At 45.8% G+C, this 15,560-nt stretch overlaps 1 protein-coding gene across 1 annotated transcript in view; it reads left to right on the top strand.

The window, feature by feature from the left end:
- The first annotated feature begins 2,033 nt into the window (after nucleotides 1–2,033).
- cftr (CF transmembrane conductance regulator) overlaps nucleotides 2,034–15,560 on the top strand; it is a 38,025-nt gene continuing 24,498 nt past the window's right edge. Inside the window, exons 1-11 of the mRNA XM_079275442.1 lie at nucleotides 2,034–2,164; nucleotides 3,589–3,699; nucleotides 6,061–6,172; nucleotides 7,170–7,385; nucleotides 8,621–8,710; nucleotides 10,866–11,029; nucleotides 11,216–11,341; nucleotides 12,215–12,461; nucleotides 12,573–12,665; nucleotides 14,278–14,454; nucleotides 14,539–14,730. Of these exons, the coding sequence (XP_079131568.1) occupies nucleotides 2,112–2,164; nucleotides 3,589–3,699; nucleotides 6,061–6,172; nucleotides 7,170–7,385; nucleotides 8,621–8,710; nucleotides 10,866–11,029; nucleotides 11,216–11,341; nucleotides 12,215–12,461; nucleotides 12,573–12,665; nucleotides 14,278–14,454; nucleotides 14,539–14,730 (1,581 nt within the window). The 5' untranslated portion in view covers nucleotides 2,034–2,111. The remainder of the gene's footprint in view (nucleotides 2,165–3,588; nucleotides 3,700–6,060; nucleotides 6,173–7,169; nucleotides 7,386–8,620; nucleotides 8,711–10,865; nucleotides 11,030–11,215; nucleotides 11,342–12,214; nucleotides 12,462–12,572; nucleotides 12,666–14,277; nucleotides 14,455–14,538; nucleotides 14,731–15,560) is intronic.

Here is a 15,560-nt window from a genome sequence, read left to right as displayed (position 1 = left end):
ATCTGGTACTTACAAGAAAATGGCGGCGGGTCAAGAGCTAGACAGCAACCTCCGGTTCTGCAGAGTGAAGCAGATGCGGAAGTGTCTTAAAACTTGCATTCTCTCTAGTGTCCACCAGGGGGCGACTCCTCTGGTTGTATAGAAGTCTATGAGAAAATTACTCTACTTCTCTCTTGATTTATTACCTCAGTAAACATTGTAAACATGAGTTCATGGTCTCAATCTCTAGTTTCAAGTCTTCTTCAATACAGCATGATGTTCATTTAGTACATTATGGTCCATTTAGAGTCACACAGACCATAAAGCAGGGGATGCTTTAGGGCGGGGCTTACTGTGATTGACAGGTCTCTACCAGAGATGTGCACGGCGTCTCTGCTTAGATTTGCCCGGCCCGTGTGTCACTCTGTAAGTATCTACAGTGCTGAAAGTACAGATAAGATTTAGTTTGTGTGTTGGGATCCTCAGCAACCAAAAGGCTGACCGCATCTTCACATGTTATCTCTGTTCCCTCGCGGAATGTCTGGAGGTTTTGATCCTCCCTCTGCTGAAACTGTGAGTAATCTGAAACTGATAAATACCAAACAAACAAAAAAAGAGTTTGTTTCTGGATGTCCCGGAACTGTTTCTGCTATTTTGTGAATGATGGTGTCGCAGCAAAGCAGAGGGAAATAAAAAAAGAAAGAAGCCACATCTCTGCATCCAGAAGTAGTCTAGTGGATCAGGCAGGGTCAGGGGTCAGAAACCCTCTTGCCCAAAATAAATTTTTACTTGCTCTGATATAAATAGTTTTATGGTGGTTGTCAAACAACAACAGAAAACAAAGTTATTTAGCATGTTTAATCTGTGTTATGTAAATAAATCTGGAGGTTTGTCCACATCCTCCAGTCCCACTCAACAGAACTCCTGTTTGCAGGATAATTGAAATGCTCGCTCATAAACTTTGTCTTTAGTCGCCGCCATTCTTCTCCCCGAGTGCCCGATCGGTACTGAGCATGTGCAGCTCTCAACAGACTCCTTAGCTACTTCCATCATCAGCTCCGGGGGAAAAAAATACCTTATAATCAGGCGGCAACATCCGGTTCTGAAAACCGAAGACTGAAGTGTCTTAAAGCTGCATTCTCTCTAGTGTCCACCAGGGGGCGACTCCTCTGGTTGTATAGAAGTCTATGAGAAAATGACTCTACTTCTCTCTTGATTTATTCCCTCAGTAAACATTGTAAACATGAGTTTATGTCTCAATCTCTAGTTTCAAGTCTTCTTCAATACAGCATGATGTTCAGGATGTAACATAACATAAACTTGTAAAAAGTTTTCGGAAACATTCTCTAGGCGAGCTATCTTTATCATATAGCACAATTTGTTCAAAAAGTTTCAAATGAATTAAAATAAAAGACAATCCGACTGAAGGGAGATTTGGATTTTCCTCTATATTAAGAACCCATGGTGACATTTGTGTCACAGACACTTTCAGAAATGTGTTCCATTTCGTCTGTTCTATATCGCCTATAACTTTCCTTTAAGGAAAAATGGGTTTGGGTTCTTCTGGGTTAAATGATCAAAGTGGGGAACAATTATTATTATTATTGTGACCTCTGGACTCCCATTGATACCCCACACTGTATGGATCAATGTCTGTCTGCTGAAAGTGGCCTCGTTCGGACCAGCTGGCTTCACCTCCTCAGCTTGTTGCCACAATACGCGACCTGAGGCTCGTCAACGTGGAAATGACGCATGCGTCTCCGCCGGCTTTTTTTTCCTGTCTTTTTGGCGAGGCCATAAAGGATGGACTGTCCCCTCCGCTGTCACACTGAAGGAGAGAGAGAGAGAGGGAGAGAGAGAGAGCGAGAGAGAGAGCGAGAGAGAGAGTGACCGCGGGGCCACAGACAAGACGCATAGAGGATAGAAATCATCCGTTTTTCTTTGGGGGGGAGGGGAATAAGTTAACTAAACCGGAGGCACAAAGTGGAGGATTGGAAAAAACACCCAGTTTCTCTCTCTGAACTTTGGGAACGGATCCACTCGGGTGGGTGGTGGGGGGGACGACACAAATGTGAGCGACGCGCACGAGACAGACTCAGGTGCAGAGAAACCAAACTGGCGGCGCACTTAGGATGCAGAAGTCACCGGTGGAAGATGCCAACTTCCTCTCCAAATATTTCTTCTGGTAAGACGCGTTCCGTCGTTTATTGTCGCCGGACGACAAGTTTCTCAAGTAATTATTCGAATGCTTCACTTGGTAATGAATCTTTCTGAGCGTGTTTGTGAGGTTTTTGCCGGTGATTAATATCAGACACAAGTTCGATGGATGTAAAAGCTTCTTTTTTTGCCGCGTGGAGCAGGTGAAACACCGTACATGGCTGCTTTTGTAAAGACACAGGAAGAAACAAACCTAACAGAGCGTTATGAAGTGACGCCACGGGCCGTTTTACTTCCAACACAGGTTTACAACAATATGTGGCGGTGGAGATTGTTTGCTTGATCCGTGCGTAAAATGCGCACATGACTGTTTAAAACTATGCGTAAAATGAGCTGTCCTCAATTTTTGTGGAGCATTAAGTAAAACATTATTATTAACGATAATTAAAATGTCTCTTGAGATTCAAAGTGCAACTTTTAAGTGACGTTTTTATGATATTTTCTAAGTATATTCACCTTTTATATCAGATTTCGTTTCAATACATATATAGCGGTATATGATAAAGGGATGCACTGCTGCTCTCGCCCACTAACGAGAGGTAAAAGAGCAGATGATGTAAAGCGCTGTATGTACCTGCTGTTACAGTTCAGTCACAGGGACCAGAGGCAAACATCTGACTTTATCTTCCTTCTCTGTCATTAGTGTGACTGTGAGTCCTCAGGGGATTACTTCTGTTACAACCAACACCAGTTTACATTAAAGCTCCCGACAATCCAGACACTACCTCTTAACCACACACACACACACACACACACACACACACACACACACACACACACACACACACACACACACACACACACACACACACACACGCACACACAACATGCATTCAATATCATCTTGCATAAAATGTATTTTATAGCTGTTTGATATGTACACAGTCTCTTATTATTAGTCACATTTATGTTGCCATTCATGCTTTTATTATCAGTATTATTCTACATCCACTGCTGCTGTTAGTATTGGTTGTCGTAGTTTTTCCATCATTATTCTGCTTACTGCTCTCATTATATGAATCATTTCTGTCATATGCATTGAACGTGTTGTAACTCTGTTATGTTGTTCATTCTGTACACATGACATCTATCACACTTCCGTCCATCCTGATCTGGGATCCCTCTTCTGTTTCTCTCCCAAAGGTTTCTTCCTTTTGTTTCTCCCGTGAAAGGTTTTTTTGGGGAGTTTTCCCTGTTCCGGTGAGGGTCCTGGGACAGAGGATGTCACGTGTAGTACGAATTGTAAAGCCCCCTGAGAACAATTTGTGATTTTGGGCTGTACAAAACAAATGGAATTGAATTGTATTTCAGCAGTTATGATAATGCATCCATCGTGTTCCAGTGCACTTTGTTCTGTTTGTTCTAACAGCGACTGTGTGGTTTCTGGTGCAGGTGGACGACGCCGCTGCTGAGGAAGGGCTTCAGGAAGAAGTTGGAGCTGTCGGACGTGTACAAAGCTCCTTCCTTCGACTTGGCAGACAACCTCTCGGAGAGGCTCGAGAGGTTTGTGCAGTTTGAGTTGTTTACATGACTCGTGTGTTTGTTTGTTTGTTGTTTTTATGTGTAATAGTCGTGCTGCAGCTCGGGCTCATGAAGAGGTTAAAGATGATGGGAGAACAGATAAGAAGTATAGTCTTGTACTTCCACCTGATTCTTTGATGAGGACAGATGTCTGGTATCATTGTGGTCCACAACATGAGGTAGTCCAGCCTTGCTGTTGTGGTCTGGATTGGCCAAACATCGGCACGTGGGCGAACTGATGACCGCTGCTCGTCTTGTTCCACAGAGAATTCTTACAAAACTAAAGTAGAAAAGGCCTTTTTTTGACATTCGACACTTAACTTAAAGGCAGCTACAAGGACTTAAGTATCCCAGTAAGCCGTGAACATAAAACATAAAAATGCATATTATCCAGGAGCTCCTGCATGAAATATATCCATCATTCATGGTATTATTTACACATGCTTTTCCTGCTATGATTAATCAAAATGTTTGCTCTGGAAAGATGTCTTGCCACCACTCTCCTGTCTCCATACTGTAAACACGGCTTACTATCGATCCATAAATACAGATACAGGTATCAATGATGTGTACGCGACCAGCTTACATGAAAATAAAATCCTTGTTTTATGGAGGAAGACATCGTAGAAAAGAGTGCAGCCGTGGTGTTTTTCATACGTGCCTTTTACATGTTTACAGTAGCATGCTTCCGTCAGAGTCAGGTTAAAATATGGGCTGGCATTTAAACAGCTGAACATAAATCAAACCTGTGTGTGCCAAACAAACCAACAACAGGCAACCAGGCAGCAGACAAGGTTAACTCTTCTCTCTCTCTACTTTCAATTACCAACCACTAGCCCACCCATGAATTCGGGTTCCCATGCGTCCTGGAAAACCTGGAAAACAGTTTCAAACACCTTTTCAGTCATTGAAACACATGGAAAATGAGATAAAAAGTCAAATGTCCTGGTAAATCTGGTCTTGTCCTAGAAAACTATTTCAACATTCTGCAGAGAATGAGCTACGTTGTCTTTTGCACGGGCTGTGTTGTGTTCGGGATCATTTAAACGTTGAAATGGAGGAGAGCATTCTGGTTATGTTGTGGAAACACTGAAGTTATGTCACATGCTAACACCTGCAGGCTGGATGACAGTTTCTCCCCAACTTGTTTTAAACGGTTGAATGATGTTAACTTTTTTTTACTGTGCTCAGAAAAGTAAACAGCCGTGTCTCAGGTTGGCCTCTCCGCTCGGTTACCCGGGCCGCCGCTGCCAACAGGCCGGTTAATGTACACGGCTGATAAAAGGTCGACCTTTCGAAAGAGCCCGGCGTCCACCGGGTGATGGATGAGCAGCGCTGGGCGGTTCTGCTTCCTTTATTCCGATCAGCAGGAAAAACAGCCAAGGCTTCTGGGAATGTGAACTTTACCGGCCATTAAAAGCGTGTTGTGTACCGTCAGGTCCTCCATCAAGTTCAGCTCAGCTCAGCTCAGCTCAGCTCAGCTCAGCTCAGCTCAGTTCAGCTCAGCGAGCTTTTCTGGAAACAATTAAAATGTAACAGTGTAAAACGAGTATTTGACATCTCTGACAAACACAATATTTAAACTGGTGTTTTGTGCGATCCTTTTGTGGAGAAACTCTCCAGACTTTTGTCCACTCTCTCTGTGTTTTTATCACACCCCTCTTCCTTGTTGGTCTCCCCTCCTTCCTTCTCTTTCCTTTCTCTTCACCACTCCTCCTCCCATCACTCACCGTTGAGCCGGTCGGCCGAATCACCCCGGTTATAAACGAGCCTCGGAGAACGATGCGGCTACTTGCCGTGGCTGTAACCGGCTCGCCAGCACAGCTTGTGGGAAGTTAATCAGGCTGTGTGGTAACAAGGGACGACAAACTGAATGCTACAAGAGGCAACATCACAAAATACAATGAGAAAGGTCTTTAAAACTAAAATGCACATCACAAAGCTGAGGTCCAGCAAAGACAAGAGTTCTAGCAAAGGGTCGATTTGTAGATTTTTCAAATGAAATCCCTTCTGATGAAAGTGATAAATGAGATGAGAGGAACTATACAAACAAAATGTTCTGTCATTTTACTCCCTATTTGTTTTGTGTTTGTTTCCAAATGACTGTCCTATTGATCGCCAAAGAACGTCTAACGAGGTGAAAATAAAACCAGGAATAAATGTATACGAGCCTCTCGTTCTGGGACTGAAGCAACACCCAAAGTCGGGTTTGTTGCCAAAGTAGCGGTCGAATGAAACGGCCAAACGTTGCTGGCATTTGGCTGCTCCCGTGTGTTTACTCTCCCCCGGCCCGCCAGCCCGCCTGCTGCTGTTTTAACTGCTGTAACTCTGTCCTCCCTGCAGAGAATGGGACAGAGAGGTGGTGTCGGCCAACAACAAGCCCCGGCTGATGAGGGCGCTGGCCCGGTGCTTCATCGGGCCCTTCGCCTTCTTCGGTCTCCTCCTCTACCTCGGGGTGAGTCTGTGATTCTGGAGGAAGACACAGATCTACTCAGGAAGCAGTTAACTCTGCCGGGATGGATCGTACCATTGAGTTGCAGTTGAAACTCCTGGTTTGTCTGTAAAGTAGATATAAAACGCTTTAGTTTGAACTGTAGATTGTAGAAACAAACATGGACGTAGATTCCCGAGGTTATGTTTGAAAGCTCTGATTTGCGTTCATAACTTTTGTCGAGTGTCTTTTGAGAGTTGCTAGAGTCAGAAAATCCAAATCCGGGGCAATGTGATGAGAGTTGGGTGCAGCTTTTTGGGGGAGACAAGCAACCATCACCCAAAACATACTTCCCTTCAAGCCTTTAGCGTGCAGAGGGCCCATTGAAGTCACACTCGAATCACAAGCATGTCTCACCATAGTGTGGCAGACCGCCTCGCTGTCCCGGACTCGGCCGCCCCGGCATTTGGTACAGTTGGTTGGGTTGTTGTCACGGCGACAAGAATGCCTGTTAGGTGTTAAAGAGGCTGTGTGGAAATGACAGAAAGGCTTTGGGGGACATCTTTCTCAGAAGAAGCCGGAGGAACTTCTGGTTGTTTTTTTAATGTCTTTAAAGGCAGAAAGATTTTCCGAAAAAAAACAACTGCAAATGTCGACTGAATCCGGGGTTGGCGAGCACCCCAACACTAATCTTATTTTAAGTTTTTATGTTTAGAGGACTTTTATATTTCGATAATAAAATAAATAATATAATAATAATATAATATAATATAATAAAAAAACTAAACCTTAAAAACTCTGGCTCTGGTTTTATTTTGTTTTGAATCCTAGAATGTAAGATTTCCTTCTTTAAATGATGCCTGATATAAACTGCTAAATGATCAGAAATCATGCATCCTCTTCCAGTAACAAACTAGATGATGACTCATATGCTCCAGGACACCAGACAAGCTTCTCAGCAATAAAGAGTTATGAATGTAAAATCTGATTCAGTGAATCCTCATCTCTTCTCTCGCTGCAGGAGGCTTCCAAGGCAGTGCAGCCTCAGCTTCTGGGTCGCATCATCGCCTCCTTCGACCCGTTCCACGCCCCGGAGCGGAACCAGGGCTACTTCCTGGCCCTGGGCCTCTGCCTGCTCTTCACCGCCCGCTTCCTCCTGCTGCAGCCCGCCATCTTTGGCCTGCACCACCTGGGCATGCAGATCCGCATCGCCCTCTTCAGCCTCATATACAAGAAGGTGAGGCGGATCCATGGAGCCGAGACGCCGATGCTTCTCTTATTGGTGTGAGGAGCTGAAACAGTCTTCACAGTTTGGGACAACGCTCCAACCTCAGCTCCTTCTGTCAGCTCTAAAGCTTTGTTTGTACTCTCGCTGGGCGCCGTAGAGCTCCGAGTAAGTACGGAGGCCACGCCACAGGACGTACAAACAAAATGAGCTGTGAGGAATCAAACAGACAACGAGTGTAACAGTTAGATACCTCCATAGACTGTCGGTGTAACCGGCAAAGAGCCATAAACCAACCTCCACAACGAGGAGGATATAAAGAGGTATACAGTACAGTACTTGTGGTAGAGTTCAAGTTCAAGTCTCCCAAAACTTGTAGCCGAGACGCTTCATGACTCAGACACTCGCTACATAATAACGTTAGAACAGAAACCAAACGGCTGATAAGACGGCAGCTTTCTGTCTTTTTGTCTCGCTGCTGTCAGAACGATCCTCCTCATTCTGATGCGTCACTCAACGTTCCCAGAAGAGCTCCTCACGTGTGGACGAGTGAGGGGGCGGAGTGGCCCGCTGTCAGGGCGTGGCCGCTGTCAGGGCGTGGCCCGCTGTCAGGGCGTGGCCGCTGTCAGGGCGTGGCCCGCTGTCAGGACGTGGCCCGCTGTCAGGGCGTGGCCCGCTGTCAGGGCGTGGCCGCTGTCAGGGCGTGGCCGCTGTCAGGGCGTGGCCCGCTGTCAGGGCGTGGGCCGCTGTCAGGGCGTGGCCGCTGTCAGGGCGTGGCCGCTGTCAGGGCGTGGGCCGCTGTCAGGGCGTGGCCGCTGTCAGGGCGTGGCCGCTGTCAGGGCGGGGCCGCTGTCAGGGCGTGGCCCGCTGTCAGGGCGTGGCCGCTGTCAGGGCGTGGCCCGCTGTCAGGGTGTGGCCCGCTGTCAGGGCGTGGCCCGCTGTCAGGGTGTGGCCGCTGTCAGGGTGTGGCCGCTGTCAGGGCGTGGGCCGCTGTCAGGACGTGGCCCGCTGTCAGGGCGTGGGCCGCTATCAGGGCGTGGCCCGTTGTCAGGACGTGGCCGCTGTCAGGGCGTGGGCCGCTATCAGGGCGTGGCCCGTTGTCAGGACGTGGCCTGCTGTCAGGGTGTGGCCGCTGTCAGGGCGTGGCCCGCTGTCAGGGTGTGGCCGCTGTCAGGGCGTGGCCGCGTGTCAGCCGGCTTCCTCTCAAACTGTTCACGTTCTCATTTCAACCTTTTGGCCTTTCACAGACCCTGAAGCTGTCCAGCCGAGTCTTGGATAAGATCAGCACCGGTCAGCTGGTCGGTCTGATGTCGGCTCACCTCAACAAGCTGGATGAGGTGAGCGTGTTTGTGAGCTAACATGTTACATTTCACTCTCCCATAAACCACTGATCTTTCAATTTAACCCTCTGAACTACAAGCAGTTTAAAGGCGTTTGTTTTTGCTACTGTCACATTTTACTTATTTTCACTGCAATATATATATGTATATAATAATAATAATAATAAGTAGGACCTCTATAGAAACAGCACAACCATGGCTAGAAGTGCAGAGAACTTTAAAATGTCTTTAGTGCAGAATAACACACTTATAATGCCATAAATCATACAAAAGAAAATTTTATTTCTTTGATAATTTATTCTATAATTTAAAAAACAACATTTTTCCAATGTGTTACAAATATATATATATATATATATATATATATATATATATATATATATATATATATATATTTATTTTTATTTATTTTTTATTTTTTTTATTTAAATGTAGGTTCCATGTGCTACACATATTTACAACAATTTGCAACTTTACTCACAAAGTTGTTTCACTGATTATTTATTTGTCCGTGACTTTTGGTCACCCCCAAAAAATCATTGACGGCTTCCCAGCTGTGCCGAGCGGCGCAGAACTTAAAGTATTTTACAGGTTCTGGTTCGTGCAAACGGTTCATTTTCTGCTTCAAATTTAAATGAAACATGTAGAACAAAGTGATTTTTGATGAAATATTTTAAGCTTTGTTTGGTTGATGGAAACGTTTGTCACACGATTCGTTCAAGGACCTTTAAAATGATCTGTTTTTACAGTTCTTGGCTCTGATAAATTGTAATATTGGCAATTTTTCCAAAGAAAACATGTCTTTCAAACAGGATTGTGAGATTTGAATGCAATGAGGTTTGGGGTGAAAGGCTGCAGTAGTTTTCCGCTCACACGTCGCTGGAAAAGGAGATCGACAGCTCAACAGCCTCACTGACTTCAGTGAAAACAGTTTCATCACCAACACAGAGCTTTGTGTTCTTCATACTGAGGGCCGATTACAAAGACAATAGATCTGGAACAACACACACACACACTCGTTTGCAAACAAACACACAGTGAGGAGTTTGTATCGGCAAAGTATTCTGATCTGTGATACTGACAACGTAGCTGGAGGGCGTGTGTGTACGTGTGTGTGTGTGTGTGTGTGTGTGTGTGTGTGTGTGTGTGTGTGTGTGTAGACTGAACTCAGTCTTACCTCGGGTCTCACTGAGACGTTGAATTTGGAAACACTCTGCAACCTGCTTTGAGACAATTATCACCTGGCTTGGATGTGACTTGGCTGATGCACCACTTTCTCCTTATAATGACTGGTGGGGGTTTCATAGTGTGTGTGTGTGTGTGTGTGTGTGTGTGTGTGTGTGTGTGTGTGTGTGTGTGTGCGTGTGTGTGTGTGTGGGAGTTGACTCTCTTGTAGGTGAGTGGATGAGAGGGAGCTTTTTGAGGGTGAGGGTTTCTCACCTTACAGCACAGCTGAGATTCACCAGCACAGTGTTGACCGGATGAAACAGAAAGTCTGTTTGTTTGTTTGATCCGTTCCCGTTTAGCTCCTTTACTTTTGTGATCGCATACTTTTCATTCCGTCATTTGTAATCATTCATTCATTCTGCTGCACTTCAAATCTTTCGTGCACAACGTGAAGGGGAATCTGCTTGATGGTAAAGTGGGTTTCTGTCGGTGTTTCAATGCGTTATTCACGCTGAATGATTCATTGTTGGAATGCTGTTAAGCATTCCAACTATTGTTCTTCGAATCTTTATTCCACTATTTCTTCCGTCCCCCCCTTTTCTTTGAAACTGTTCTTCTCCTTCATATTTTAAGATACAGAAACCGTTCAACTATCAAAATGTTCAGCTCTTTCAGCAGAGGGGTGCTATATCTCTTCATATTTCGAACCTTTAAACTTTTTGAACAATTAAGCTTTTAGCAACTTTTTTTTTAATGGGTTTCTATGGAGAAGATTTTCAAATCCTCTTAAACTTCTTCAACTTTCAAATCCTTCAACTTCCTCATACTTTCAGCTACAGATCGAGGAGAAAATAATCACATTTAAGAAGCTGGAATCAGAGAATTTAGACTTTTTTTAATTGATAAAATTGCTAAAAAAGTAATATTTTCCTGCTCCTAATGAAAGTCTTCTTACAGTCGGTGTATGTTTTTTATGCTTCTGCAGAGCTTGGGTCTGGCCCACTTCATATGGATCACCCCCCTGCAGTGCATCCTGTGCGTGGGTCTGCTCTGGGAGCTGATCGAGGTCAACGGCTTCTGCGCGCTGGCATCCCTGACCCTGCTGGGCATCATCCAGGCCTGGCTCTCCCAGAAGATGGGACCTCACCGGTGGGGAAACAGCCTCCGCTCGTATTCCAGAAACACATATCAGCATCAGAGCATTGCACCCGTACAGAAACCGGCAGTTGTGTCTCGCAGTGTTCGTGCAAGCGGAGCTGCGTGTTGTGATCTGAATGTTCGTGCGTGTGGATTCACTCTCGTACTAAGTTTGTAAAAACCATCTCCTGTGAACAGCGTGAAGCGAGGAGGCCTGATCAGCCGCCGCCTGGCTCTCACCTCGGAGATCGTGGAGAACATCCACTCTGTGAAGGCGTACGGTTGGGAGGAGGTGATGGAGACCATCATCAAGAACATCAGGCAGTAAGTCACCAGCAACTCTTCCTCAGTCCGACACCTGGGCGTTTGGGTATCGGCCGAAACAGCTGTCTCACTGTGAGGAAGTGACTGGGATGATATTAGAGGTGGAAGGCAACATCAAGCTTGACTTCAACATTGTTTTCTTAAAGTTACGATGAGGAACTTTTACCTGAACCAGTCTCAGTTTAGTCCTGATCCTCTATGTGACCTCCATCGGTAAAGAGAAGATGGTCTATTTCTATAGAGTTATTCTTAACGCTCGTCATCGGTGCCATTTGACTCGGTATCGGACCGATATCCGTATTGCTGCATCTCTAAGAAAAACACACAACTGTATCACAAAGAGAACAATTCCTACCGCTATTTTCTTTTCTTTTAATCTGCTGAACAAAGTTGTTTAACAATCTATCTGCTGGTTATTTAAAGTCATGACAAAACAGAACGCTTCCCTTAAGTCGTCCGTCTCTCCAGTATGTTTTTATGTACCTGTATGTATATTGATGATGTTATAAATGTACTGTAATGAATGGAACTGAGCAGGGAAAAGAATTAAATCAACCAGGTGCTACAGTTGAGCGAGAGACGTTAACACATTGTGGTTAACGGGCAGAACCGCACTGTAATTGGCAAGTACAATAAACATCAAGGAAAGAGTTTCGGGATTAAAGGTGCAGGATTATTTTTTGATTATCAGGTAAATGTGAGGTCTTGGTGGCTCCATGTTACCTCTGATTATTACAGCATTGTGACAAACTGACATGCTGTTCGTCAAAAACACCGTTTTAGATGTTTGCTGGAAACACAACAGTTCCTGTGATCGTAGCAGCAATAAAGCTTTATTGTTCTTGCGATTGTTGTTGTTTTTTTTCTCCTCAGGGAAGAGATAACGCTGACGAGGAAGATCGGCTCGCTGCGTTACTTCTACAGCGCCTCCTACTTCTTCTCCGCCATCCTGGTCATCGTGTCCACCATCGTGCCGCACGCGCTCAGCAAAGGCATCATCCTGCGCCGCATCTTCACCACCGCCTCCTACTGCATGGTGCTGCGGATGACGCTGACCCGCCAGCTGCCGGGATCCATCCAGATGTGGTACGACACGCTGGCGCTGGTCAAGAAGATCGAGGTGGGTTTCGGAGAGGAGGAGCCCCGCCGCGCCGTGCACGCCGGATTCAACGCATCTAATCTCTAAAGTGTGCTTGTGATGCTGATGTGTTGTTGTTTTTGTTTTCTCCAGGAGTTCTTGATGAAGGAAGAGTACAGAGTTCTGGAGTACAACCTGACCACCACCGACCTGGAGATGGTCAACGTCTCTGCATCCTGGGACGAGGTTTGTTCGTCTCTGCGAGTCTCAATATATATTTATGTAAAAAAGAATAGAAGAGAATTGGCTGGTGAATCATCGTCTGACTCTCAAATGTCAATATTGGCTTTGGGGTAAACATGGGATGCATGTTTTAGTACAGTTACTGTAAGAGAGAAGTTAGAACTCTCTCATGCAGTACAGGTGTAACAGTTAATCCCTCACCGTCACTGGGAGTGGGTCGGATAGTCTTATCTATAAGCAGAGGCTGTAAACCTCGTCCCTACAGGTGTGATTCATTGACCACTCGACACCGTGAGAAAACCAACATCCACCGGAGTCACTTTGCATCATTAATTATCCGTGTCGTCACCAAACTTTGCCTTTGCTGGGAACACTCCGTTGGTGTTCATCACCTAATTCCCAGATTCTCCCCTCGCCTCCTCCCCTTCCTGGAATGTGCCACTCTCGATGAATGGGAGGGGTGCTGCCTGTCTTTACCGCTGACAGCATGTACGCTCGCTCATTAGAATGAGAATCTCACGGGCAGAAACCTACACGGACCGCAGCGAGTCCCGGCGTTCGAGGAACGGTGACCCATGAAATGTCACGGGGGGGTCAATGATTAAGCCGGCGAGTCGAGCGGAGTTCCCCCTTTTATTTTTGCCGATGCGTCGCCCGTTAGTCGTTACACAGGCGGTGACAGATGAGGTGAAGTAAGGCCATTGTGAGACTTTTGGGGGAGTCTTCTCGTGTCTTTGGACAATCTCTTGTTTCTCACAGCAGGCAGGCCTGGAGTCGCTGTGTGAAAGCACTCAGCCCTGAAGGAAGCAGTTCTGTAAACTAAAAGGAAAAACACAAATCAGATAAATGCCATGTACAAGTACACACACAGAATGATGTGTGCTGAAGCGTAGTGTGGTACAGAGGTGTACGAGTACACCGTAGCACCAAAGGCATGAGGGAATGTAGCCGAACACAGTATAATGTAGCATATCGTAGTACATCACAGTGTACTACGATCTAATATCGATCTAATATAATGGACCACAGTATAGCATAGCTTTATCTACTTCCCCAGAAAGGAAATTCTGCAAGCTCTATTTATTATGATCATGTCAAATCTGTGATCAGGAATAACGTAGAGACGTATACGGCTCAAGGTAGCCCCGCCCTAAAACACAGACAACTCCCAGACCGGACATCGCAGTGTTAGCAACCTGTCAATCACAGTAGCCCCGCCCTAAAGCATCCCCTGCTTTATGGTCTGTGTGACTCTAAATGGACCATAATGTACTAAATGAACATCATGCTGTATTGAAGAAGACTTGAAACTAGAGATTGAGACATAAACTCATGTTTACAATGTTTACTGAGGGAATAAATCAAGAGAGAAGTAGAGTCATTTTCTATAGACTTCTATACAACCAGAGGAGTCGCCCCCTGGTGGACACTAGAGAGAATGCAGCTTTAAGGCACTTCCACCTGGGCGCCACCCCTCGCCCAAACCAAACGTTGTATTTCCAAACACTCACCCTGTCTCAGACGGGTGCTCCTTCATGTTGTGTGCCACATGTGTGAAAGGGGAAACTCCAGACTTGAGTTCACGTGAAGAAAACATGTTTGAACTCTTCTGCAGGGCATCGGCGAGCTGTTCGAGAAGATCAAGCAGGAGAACAAAGCGAGCGGACACCTGAACGGTGACCCCGGCCTCTTCTTCACCAACCTCTACGTCACGCCCGTCCTCAAAAACATCAGCCTGTACCTGGAGAAGGGCAAGATGCTGGCGGTGGCCGGATCCACCGGCTCGGGGAAAGTAGGTCTCATGCAAAACAAGTAGTGTTTATAGACACTACACCAGAACCTGTCTTCATGTTTTGGTACCACGTTCTTCCCCCAGAGTTCCCTGCTCATGATGATCCTCGGAGAGTTGGTGCCGTCGGAGGGTAAAATCAGACACAGCGGCCGCATCTCCTTCTCGCCGCAGACTTCCTGGATCATCCCGGGAACGATTCGGGAAAACATCCTGTTCGGCCTGACTTACGACGAGTTCCGCTACAGCTCCATCATCAAGGCCTGCCAGCTGGAGGAGGTACCTTCACTCCATCGTGTGCTATTTCCTTCTTTCGCTCCTTCACATCTTCTGCTTCTGCAGATGAAGTCGATTTCTGTCGGGGAGTCCAAACCGTGTTGGCTGTTGTTGCTCATGCATACTACACAAACCACCACCCAAAACACCTTAAATATAACAGCTTCTGTTGGAGCAGAGGGCTTTTCCTTTTGGTGGTCAATCGGTGCAGTCTGTCAACGGTTTCCCCCTGCAGCAATTAATGTCAATCACCTAAAAAAACAACTCTTGCAGCACAATCGACCAAACTATCTCGTCAGTGTGGTTCGTCAAGGAGCTCATATTTCCCCCCAGAAATATAAATATAAACACGCGTATTTTGGTGAAAACACAAGTATTTGGAGCGTGCCGAACAGACAGACGAGTGTTCAAAACACACGAGCACAATGTGACTGCTTTCATGGATGATTTATTGTCATTATTCAACACAGGGTTGCACAACGAAGTGCAGTAAAGAACATGACGAACAACAGACCAAAAGCATGACAACAATCCGGTGCATTTCTTTGGGTTTGCAGAGGAATGAAAGAGATGTTCTGTGACAGTGTTGGGAGATACTCAGCACAAATCCCTTCTCCAGTTTCTCCAGTAACTTAACGAAGGTCACTGATTTATTTAGCGTATTCTTCGTCGTCTCTTTGGCCCAGATGTAAAGTAAAAACACTGGACTTCTCTCTGGCCATCTCAACAAACGCCTGCGCTCAGTTAGCCTGCGTTCCCGGTTCACTTCCTGCAGTTTGGGGCGGATAACGTTTTTCACCGCCGTCGAGCTGCACAGCGGTTTGCTTGGTTGT

Source organism: Melanostigma gelatinosum (genome assembly GCF_949748355.1).
Source record: "Melanostigma gelatinosum genome assembly, chromosome: 1".
Taxonomy (NCBI): domain Eukaryota; kingdom Metazoa; phylum Chordata; class Actinopteri; order Perciformes; family Zoarcidae; genus Melanostigma; species Melanostigma gelatinosum.
This window is presented reverse-complemented; position numbering and strand designations above follow the sequence as displayed.